This window comes from Miscanthus floridulus, chromosome 10, assembly GCF_019320115.1.
Source record: "Miscanthus floridulus cultivar M001 chromosome 10, ASM1932011v1, whole genome shotgun sequence".
Lineage (NCBI taxonomy): Eukaryota > Viridiplantae > Streptophyta > Magnoliopsida > Poales > Poaceae > Miscanthus > Miscanthus floridulus.
In genome coordinates this window covers 87,161,951-87,172,795 of record NC_089589.1, presented here as the reverse complement: position 1 = coordinate 87,172,795, position 10,845 = coordinate 87,161,951, and the positions used below count along the sequence as shown (strand labels likewise).

The following is a 10,845-nucleotide window of genomic DNA, read 5'->3' as shown; positions in this document are numbered from 1 at the left end:
CAGTCAAAAATGGATTAACTGGATCAAACAAGTGGTCACTGGAGGTACTATAAGTGTGAAGTTGAACAATACCATTGGCCCATATAAAAAAAGCTACAAAGGTGTTAGACAAGGGGACCCCCTATCACCCATCCTTTTCAATCTAGTATCTGATTGTTTAACTAGAATGGTCATCAAAGCACAGCAAAATGGAGTGTTCACTGATAGAACACATTATTCCTCATGGTGTGGCCATCTTGCAATACGCAGATGACACAATCATATGTCTTAAGCATGAAATGGAAGGAGCTGTTAATATGAAATTTCTACTGTACATGTATGAAATGATGGCTGGATTGAAAATAAATTTTAATAAAAGTGAAGTCATTATGATCGCCTTGTTCGGATTTTTCTCTCACAACAAATCAGCCAACTAACAATATTTTTCTCTCACAACAAATCAGCCAACAGTCCTTTCAGCTATACTTATCAGCCAAGCGAACAGGGCAAATGATGAGGAGAATTTGGGGCAGACATATGCTGATCTTTTCAACTGTCAAGTTGGGTTCTTTGTAATTAAGTACCTGGGTGTTCCTGTTAGCCCAAGTAGGTTACATGTTTGTGACTGGCTCCCCCTTGTAGAGAAAAGCAGTAAAAGGTTAGATGTTTGGAAGGGTAGCTGCATGTCTATAGCGGGCAGATGTACCTTGATCAGTGCTAGTCTTAACAATTCACCGATATATCATATGTCTGTCTATCGTTTGCCTAAAACAGTGGTTGGTAAATTAGACAAAATAAGGAGAATCTTTTTTTTGGCAAGGACGAAGGACAAAAAAGAAGTATCATTTAGTTAAGTGGGAAAAGATATGTAAAAGCAAGAAAAACGGTGGCTTGGGGATTAAGAACTTGAGGAAAATGAATATCAGTCTTTTATGCAAATGGTGGTGAAAACTAGAAAGAGAAATGGGTTTATGGCAAACAATTATCAAACATAAGTATTTGAGGAAGGACAGTATCTTTAGTGTTTCTCACAAGTTGACTGATTCTCCTATTTGGTATGATCTGTTGAAAATCAAAGATGTTTATTTACTAGGGAGAGAAATATGCATTAAAAATGGGCGTCAAACTAGATTCTGGAAAGATAGATGGCTGTATCCTCAGGCATTGTGTACTACTGAACCTATTCTCTTTGAGCTATGTGAATGCAAAGATGCCTCTGTTGAGAGAATTAAAAGTGGAGAAGTTCAAGTTACATTTAGAAGATGGCTTCCTGTAGAATTAAGAAGTAGATGGGAGGAAATTTGGTGTGATGCTTCACCTTTTATTCTGGTAAATGAACCTGATAAGATCATTTGGACATTAGAAAAAAATCAGAAATTTTCTGTTAAGTCTACTTATAATGCTTTAACAAGCAGTGATGCTGGAATATATCATAAAAGGATTTGGAAAGGGAAGGGACCGTCAGCTTAAAGGAGTTTGGATAGCCTGAAGTCTTTTGTTCGGTGATTAAAGATGTCTGCCGTCAGTTTCGCTGGTTGTAGGCAGTTTTGTATGTCTGGGAGGAATTCCCTTGTTACTGTTACTGTCTTCTCTCTTTTTGTTCTCTGTTGAAGGTTTCTGAAGTTCCAGGCTATTAGGTGTAGACCCTTAAGGTGTTGCTCTGAGCCAGAGCCTTAGTCTCTTTTTCTGTTAAATCCTGGTTGCAGGTTCAAACTGTTAGAATGGTCCTCTGTACTCTGTCTAGTCTGTCACAAACTCTGTATTTCCGTTAATTCCGTTTAATGGAAATGAGAACTTCTCGGGTGGAAAAAATGTAGTTAGTGCAAGATCTGGATATACCATGCCGCAGGTGCAGGCAATGCAGGCACTACACAGAGACTCTTAATTAGGCCTTGTTTAGTTCTAAAAAGTTTTCGTAAAAAGTGCTACAGTATTCATCACATCGAATCTTACGATATGTGCATGGAGCATTAAATATAGATGAAAAAAAACTAATTGCACAGTTTGATTGGAAATCGCGAGACGAACGTTTTGAGCCTAATTAGTCCATGATTAAATACTAATTACCAAATAAAAATGAAAGTACTACGATAGCCAAATTCCTAAATTTCGTCCCACTAAACAAATCCTTACGCCCTTACTCCGATGTCCGGTCGCTTAATTTTTGTAGCACTGGCCACTACTCACTGAAGCTGATCCTCTGAAGCTGGAGCTAGCATGGGCGACTATGGGCCGCGCGCGTTGATCATCAGGCGGCGCGAACGGTGACTTGGTGAGTAGTAGTGGACTAACACCATGGATCGTGACAGCGGCGGCGGATGATGACCGTACATACCATCGGCGCCGCGCCGGCATTTACTCCGGCCACCGGCTCACACCCATCTCGACCCGGTCACCAGGTCGATGTATCGGTGTTGTTCGTTTGTGTTTGTTTGGTTTATAAGTTGTATTTTTTTCGTTAATAAATATTTTTTTATATCAAATTAATTCATAGCATTTTTAGTCATGACTTATCAGTTGAACGAGCCCAAATGAACCGGGCGCATCATCGCATTGACCACATCGGCCACCAAATCTTACGCTACTGTACATGCACATTGACCGACCATGCAACATACTGTATATGCATCCAGCACCTGTTCGGCTTGCTGAAACTTGACTGAAAGTGTCTAAAAACACTATTTTTACTGAATTATTGTGAGAAAAAAATATTATTCCAACTGAAAAAACGAATAAGCCAGTTTCTAGGTAAGGCCCCGTTTAGTTCGCTGGCAGATTTGGCGCCACCAGAATTTGTAATACTGTAGCACTGTATTGTTTCGTTTTTATTCGGTAATAATTGTCTGATCGTTGACTAATTAGACTCAAAACGTTCGTCTCGTAAAGTACAACCAAACTGCGCAATTAGTTTTTGATTTCGTCGACATTTAGTACTCCATGCATGTACCGCAAGTTTGATATGACAGAGAATCTTCTTTTTTATAGTGTCAAAGCTGGGAATTTGGTGGAACTAAACAAGGGCTAAATCGAACGGAGACCAGGACTCTCGAGCAGTCTCATCTTCAGCATGTTCGCTGGTTGGTTTCTGGACTGGTTTGGACTGGCTGGTGCTGGTTTATTGTGAGAGAAAAATACTGTTGACTGATTGGTTTAGGCTGGCTGAAACCAACAAATAAACATGGTGCTTGTATGTAAGAGAAGAGAGAAAGAGTGTGGACTAAGGCCTCGTTTAGATTGCGAAAAAATTTCAACCCGATGAATAGTAGCACTTTCGTCTTATTTGACAAATATTGTTCAATCGTGGACCAACTAGGCTCAAAAGATTCATCTCGTGATTTCGAACTAAACTGTGCAATTAGTTATTTTTTTACCTACATTTAATACTCCATGCAAGCGGCTAAAAATTGATGTGATGGAGAGAGAGTGAAAAAACTTGGAATTTGGATGGCATCTAAACAAGGCCTAATACTAATATTATTATTATATTATATATAGTATATGTTCCCCTACGGGTGCAGCAACCCCCACCTACCCATCGTCGTCAGTATAATAATTTCCCTCCCTGCCCAGTGCCCAGACCTCTCCTCTCCTCTCCTGGCACTGGCACCCATAAATACCACGCCACGGCCTCCCACGTGTCCGCCACCTCCAGCCTACTCTGCAGCTATATACCCCCGGCCCGCCCGCCCGCAGCTGGTGGGATCGGAGCTAGCTAGGGTACGGTGTTGCAGAGCCAGCCAGCCATAAGCAATCGTCCATATATATCGATCGAGCAACAAGAAGAGATCGATAAGAAAGAAGAAGCCTGGAAGCCAAGCCAAGCCAAGGAAAGAAACAAGCCAAGCAAGGAAAGGAAGGAAGATGAGCAAGGAGTGTGTGGTGAACGCGTTGCTGAGCTGCTTCATGCACGTGGGCCTGGCGCTGGTGCTCCTCGTCTACCTCCCCGTCGCCTTCGTCTGCCGCCTCCTGAACCGCCTCTTCGTCCGCCCCTTCGCCAAGGGCGAGGACCTCCGCGGCAAGGTCGTCCTCGTCACCGGCGCGTCCTCCGGCATCGGCGAGGTCAGTCGTCTCAGCCAGCCAGCTACTCAACTCTTCTTCCGTGATATTGGCCTTTGGCCTTTTGCTGTGTGAGTCTCAGTTACTATTGAGTATTGACTGCGAGCTGCACGCGACTGCCTCCGGCCTCTCTCGGGCAGTGACTTTCCTCACCAGCCCGGATGGCAGTGGCCCATCTCGAGTTTTTACTACGCCTGCATGCATGTATGCATGTACTACAGGCACACCTTTTATGGATTTCGAAACGTGCATCTCTCTTCCGCTTCTCTTTTGGCAACTACGTATATATCTAGCTAGCTTTGTGTGTTTAACTTTCCTGTGTATAACTTTTACTTTCGTTGCTGGTATTTCTTTTTACATGCACACGAATTGCACCTGTACTATACGGTACAAGAGTGTGCTTGCTACTAGTGTTTGGGTTACTTCGGGGGCGTGTGCCACGAAATGGTTGTGACCTTTCCGGAGAGAGGGTGGCGTGGTGGTTGTTCAACTGCGTGCAATGCATGCGTCTTTCGAATCGCATGCTAGCATCTGATTGGTTGGGTTGGCTACTTTTGTGCGCTCTGAATCTGGACGAAGAAGATGATAAATAAACTAAACAAAGTTGTACCAGTGGGTACGATACGACTATTTTTTTAAGATAACAGATAAAACATCCGGCTTCATCTATCAAGGGTAGAATCAGGTCAATTATTACAAACATCAGGTCTAAGACCCTTGCCCAACTCAAAAACTTAGAGGGCCACAAAACATCCAAAAAGGATAATAAAGTTTACACCGAAAAAATCCTGACAAACGCTAACCAATAAATCTGATAACCATCCATTGGAACTAAAGAAGTAAAATGCGGACGTCTCTAAACGTTGCCCCCGCAAGAAGAAGCTCGTCACGCCGCTGCAGCTTTGCCCATTGCCGCAGCCAATAAGTTCCCTGGAATAGAACGTGCAAAAAAAAAAAAAAATTGGTCTGCACTTGTCAAAGACTACCTCATTTCTTGTTATCCAAATGGTCCAATATAAAACTGAAGCTACAGTTAAAAACAATGAATTATAAAGCTTACCACCCGTTTTGACCGATTAACAAAAAGATCATCTATACTCAGTTCCTAGTACTAACACTCTCTGTAGACACGTACACAACAAGCTGCAGCAGAGTACGATACGACTATAGCTAGTCGCATTTGTCTTAAGAAAATGCAAGTACAGTTCCTAGTACTAACACTCTCTGTAGACACGTACACAACCTAGCTGCAGCAGGGTAGTATAAATTCAAAATTTATTTGCATCCGTAGCGATTGCGACTGCATGCGCCGGGCCGTCGATCCTCCGTTCGAGTGCTGCTCGGCGCAGGATTTTCACCGGGGTTTTTCCTCATTTTCTTCGGATGCCTCTCGCAGATATGCTACAATGGTCAAGTAACGTGCCCATCACGCTCGGAGTCTGTTGATCTTCGAGTATCTCTCAGCTACGTTCGTTGTCTAGGTATAGCTGTAGGTCTGTTTGTATACCGTGTGTGTGAGATATGCGTGTGTGTGGTGGTGTGTGTCTGTATCCGAACAGATACTACAGTTATACTTAGATGCGAGGCAAAAAAAAAAAAAATCTATTGTAGTAGTAGCTAGCATGCACCGACTCTATACCACCTGGTGTGTGCGTGCCAATGAAATGGTGGTTGCCCCTTTAAGACTACAAATTGACTCCTATCCTCTTCACAAATAAAGGCTGCTAGGGTGGGGGTCCACGGCGGGCATGCATGACAGACTATGTGGAAGCGTACGTGTCAAAACACGGGCACGCAACTGCTATTTAGCTTGTCGAAGGTTGATCGTCGTCGCACATGTATTTTTTTCGCTTCTTGTCGTGTGCAAAAGAACCGAAACAAGTGTCGACTGTGGGAGTAATTAACGTGCATCTTGGAGGATGATGCATGTTGCGCCCAGCTGTTATCTGCAGTGTCGCTGCATGGTGGACCCCGCCGGCCCCTGCGGGAAGCCAGGATAGAGCATGGTGGCTCCGGCAAGTTCGCTCCCGCTGCACGTGGCTCCACAGTCACTGGAATAAAGCCTATTCCTAGGCCATGTTTAGATTGTAAAATATTTCAACCCGTTGAATAGTAGCACTTTCGTCTTATTTGGTAAATATTGTCCAATCGTGGACCAACTAAGCTCAAAAGATTCATCTCGTGATTTCCAACTAAACTGTGCAATTAGTTATTTTTTTTACCTACATTTAATGCTTCATGCAAGCGGCTAAAAATTAATGTGATGGAGAGAGAGTGAAAAAACTTACAATTTAGAGATGATCTAAACAAGGCCCTAGCCCCTTGAACCCACTCAGCAACACTTACTACTATCTATTTGTATATATGGCCTGGTTTAGATGGGTTAGGAATCAGTATTTGACACTGTAGCACTTTCATTTGTATTTGATAAGTATTGTCTAATTATGGTCTAACCAGGCTCAAAAGATTCGTCTCATAATTTACAATCAAACTGTGTAATTAGTTTTTTTTATCTACATTTAATATTTCATGCATGTGTCTAAAGATTTGATGTGATGAAGAGAGAGCGAAAAAAACTTACAATCTAAACCAGGCTTATGTGTTAATTCCCCTTGTTCTTATATTGATTTTCAGCACCTGGTGTACGAGTACGCGCGGCACGGCGCGTGCGTGGCGGTGGTGGCGCGCACGGAGATCGCGCTGCGCGCCGTGGCCAAGGCGGCGCGCGACCTGGGCGCCCCCGACGTGCTCGTCGTCCCCGCCGACATCACCAAGGTGGACGACGCCAAGCGCGCCGTCGAGGAGACCGTCGCACACTTCGGCAAACGTCAGTACTTACTTATATACTACTCTATATATATATATATATATATATAGCCCTTATTTAGTTCGTGAAATTTGGATTTTGGGGCTACTGTAGCATCTTCGTTTTTATTTGGTAAATAGTGTTCAAACATTGACTAATTAGGCTTAAAATGTTCATCTCGTAATTTCTCACCAAACTGTGTAATTAGTTTTTCTTTTCGTCTACATTTAATGCTTCATACACAAGCCGCAAATATTCGATGTGACAGATACTGTAGCAACTTTTTGGATTTTGGGGTCAACCACTGTGCTTTATATTATCTTAATTTGCTTTCCAAGCAAGTGCGTAGGAGTGGAACTAAGGTCTTGTTTAGTTTTAAATTTTTTTAAAAAAAAATGCTATAGTAGCCATTACATCGAATCTTGCGATACGTGTATGGAGCATTAAATGTAGACAAAAAAAAACTAATTACACAGTTTTGTTGAAAATCGCGAGACGAACATTTTGAGCCTAATTAGTCCATGATTGAATACTAATTGTCAAATAAAAACAAAAATGCTACAACAGCCAAATTTCTAAATTTCGCCCAACTAAACGAGTCCTAATAACACATTTACGAATCTAACAAGGACGTCACGTGGGCAGTAAATGCACGCTGGCCCGGCCGCGGCCGGAAGTGTCACTGCCGGCCGGTAGAAGTACTCCTCCTCCTATATGACCGGTCGGTGACACATGACCGGCGCTGGGATTAATTGCAGGCAGCAGTGATCAGTAATAACACTGTCTGGACTGCACAACATAACATGCAAGTGTCTCGAATGTTCCGTTCCAGCTGCTCGCTCTCTCTCTCTCTCTCCCAGTCGAGGAGGAGGAGTTCTGGTCTCTCACTAAATTAAGCGATAGGTACTGCAGTAGCTTGTCAAGACTACTTTCTTTCTTTCTTAGGGGAACACTTGATCTGCCAAATGAATGAATCAGCAGGAGGAGAGACATTAGATCAAGCCTTTATTGGCAGACCGGAAAAAAAAGTAAATTAAACACGTAGGTCCATAATTAACTAACTAACTGTGTAGTGTGTTAATTTAGTGCTCCCTGTTGATGCGACACATCTGCGAGCCTATTTGGTTTTTATCTGCAGTTTTTGGCTTTTCGCTTAGAAGCTGACTTTCTAGATTTTGACTTTTTTATCTGCAGTTAGAAATTAAGCTCACTAATGAAATTCCTCCCCGCAGCAGTCATACCAAACCTTACAAATGTATACGGTTCTGTCACTGGTAGCTGATGGTCCATGACCATGTACGTGACAGCAAATCGCTTTCAGAGATAGTGCAATGAATCAATGTCATAGCAGCCTATTTTGGTTGAAAGCAACGTTAGAGCTACTTACAGAATGTAGCAAGTCATGGCTACCTCCTGCAACTTTTATTTTGTTTCTGAACATAACTTGTGAATTCTTGTTCCATTGATTCTGTCAAGGTAATTTAAAACATTATTATCAACAAGAACATCAGAAATAGTCTAAATACTGTTGTCATTGACCACCTATGCGTGGACCACTGTCCTTTGTCAGTCTAGTGGACAAATGGACAAAACTGGTTTTGAATACACAGTTAGCAAAAATAATTGGCCAGCAGCTTTGTCTTTGTTTGATAGTGAAACAAAGCTGCCAAGTTAAAACATGTTTCACATTCTGTTTATAGCTTTTATATTTATAGTTGACTTAAAATATCTTGATTCATATGGTGACGCGTGGTACTCATCAAATACTGATTTTGAAGAATTCTAATTTTCCGCAGTGAATCACCTGGTGGCCAACGCGGGGATCTGGTCCAGCTGCTTTTTTGAAGAGATCACCAACATAACCGCCTTCCATAATGTGATTGTAAGACATCAACTCAATCAGTCCGGCCGGCCAATTATTATACTGTATGTAGAAACTTTGACATGAGAAAATAACAGATTGCTACGCATATAAAGTATTTCCCTCCATTGCAAAAGCAAAGAGTAGGATTTTTCTGAAGCTGAAAAGAGGCCCCTCTATTTCTTTTGAGAGGTTGACCTATTTAGTCTTATTAGATTAGATATGCGTCGCACTCGTGCACACCCCTTCTTTATATGGTGCATTATATTCTCTTAACCGCCATGATATGTATTCTTTCCAATACTGATAATGGTGCTAATGGTCCAGTGCATCGCTTTAGTGCCTGCAACGCTATAGACAGCGAATTAATCAGTTAGCTCTCAAATTCGACTAATTAAAACACTTCTTTTTGGAGTTAGTAGTTTGGTCAATCATTTTCATTGCCAAGAATTTGTTGCGCGCTTACTTGTTTTTCATGGCCAACTTTCTGAATTCTGAACATTCTGTTGCGTGTCGTCGTCCGTGCACGTTTAATTGTTTACGCATGGCTGGCCGCTGCAGGACCTCAACTTCTGGGGTGCCGTCTACCCGACCTACTTCGCGTTGCCGTACCTCAAGGCCAGCCGGGGCAACATCGTGGTCACCGCCTCCGTCGCCGGCAGGGTCCCGACAGCACGGATGAGCTTCTACAACGTAAGCAACCTATTAATCCTGTCACTCAATCTAAGAACATAGGTGAGGTGAGCATAAATTCAGCTCACCAAACACCTTGTGGGTGTACCACCAATTACAGATAGATGAATCTGGGTTGGCGATCTAGAATGATCGAGCTTACATAATGTAGTTCAGCTACCAAGCTAGGTCGTCAGATCCATGTGTCGCACGCTATGTCAGCCGGTAGGAATCAGCAGGGTGCCGGCGGCCCTACATGAACATAATGAAATTCTTTCGCCAGATTAGCCATGGATTCCAAACTCAGGTTTTGGTTTTTGTATATATAATTTTGCAGGCAAGCAAAGGTGCGGTGATACGTTTCTACGAGACCCTAAGGGCTGAGCTGGGGTCCCACGTCCGCGTCACCATCCTCATGCCCGGCTACGTCGTCTCCAACCTCACCAAGGGCAAGGGCCTCCAGAAGGACGGCCATGTCGGCATCGACGAGGAGGCCCGCGACGTGAGCTCCATCTCCTCCTCCTCATCCGTCCTCCTTTCCTCCTACAGCGACAAAATGGCCTGCCGGCCTTAGCCCTTAGCCGTTGAGGAGTTGAACTAACGTTTGATTTGTGCGTGCGTGCAGATCAACGTGGGGCCGATGCCGGTGGGCAAGACGGAGTCGCTGGCGGAGGTGGTGGTGGCGAGCGTGCGCCGGGGGGACTACTACGTGACGTGGCCCGGCTGGTACTGGCCCTTTCACATGGTGATGTGCGCGGCGCCGGAGCTGCTGGACTGGTTCTCCCGGGCCTTCTACGTCTCCTTGTCCGGCGAGCAGGACGGCGGCGCCGCGCTCAGCAAGAAGATCCTGGAGGCCGTCGGCGGGAAGAAGTTCCTCTACCCCAGTACCATCCGCTCCCAGGCCGGCATGGCAGCTAACTGACTGACTGAATTCGTCAACAAGTTAGCCACAAAGATAAAGATATATATATAAATGTATGGTCTGTTCTCTGTTGTTGGATTAGCACGGGAGGGATCAATGGGGCCGGCTGGGTGAAATTGAAATGGGTGCGTCCGATCAACACTGTATTTTTTGTTCGTTCTCTTTCTTTCTTTCTTTTTTCATTTTCTCTACCTTTTCTCTTCCTTTCATTTACAAGTAATCAATGTGTGAATTAATACGAATGTTTATTGGTGGCTTCTTTGTACGCCCCGTGATATTGGGGCGTGGGTGCAAATTGCAAAATTGATGTATCTAGGCTCAGTTTAGTTCCAAAATTTTTGGCAAAATGGGCACTATAGCATTTTCGTTGTTATTTGGCAAATAATGTCTAATCATAGTCTAATTAGGCTTAAAAGATTCGTCTCGTGGATTTCGTCTAAACTGTGTAATTAGTTTTATTTTTTATTTATATTTAATACTTCATGTATGCGTCTAAAGATTCGATGTGACGGGGAATCTTGAAAAATTTTGCAAACTGGGGTGGAACTA

At 43.4% G+C, this 10,845-nt stretch overlaps 1 protein-coding gene across 1 annotated transcript; it reads left to right on the top strand.

Annotated features, from left to right (window-relative positions):
- The first annotated feature begins 3,652 nt into the window (after positions 1-3,652).
- On the top strand, positions 3,653-10,616 carry LOC136485019 (11-beta-hydroxysteroid dehydrogenase A-like). Its single transcript, XM_066481969.1, has 6 exons — positions 3,653-4,038; positions 6,670-6,862; positions 8,638-8,723; positions 9,264-9,395; positions 9,712-9,876; positions 10,000-10,616. The coding sequence occupies exons 1-6, from the start codon at positions 3,841-3,843 to the stop codon at positions 10,294-10,296; spliced, it is 1,071 nt and encodes a 356-aa protein (XP_066338066.1). The 5' UTR covers positions 3,653-3,840; the 3' UTR covers positions 10,297-10,616.
- Positions 10,617-10,845: the final 229 nt, after the last annotated feature.

Coding starts and splice junctions, on each gene's coding strand:
- LOC136485019 (XM_066481969.1), top strand. CDS start 3,841: ATGAGCAAGGAGTGTGTGGTGAACGCGTTGCTGAGCTGCTTCATGCAC. Junction 4,039..6,669: donor CGTCCTCCGGCATCGGCGAG/GTCAGTCGTCTC, acceptor ATTGATTTTCAG/CACCTGGTGTACGAGTACGC. Junction 9,396..9,711: donor CACGGATGAGCTTCTACAAC/GTAAGCAACCTA, acceptor ATAATTTTGCAG/GCAAGCAAAGGTGCGGTGAT.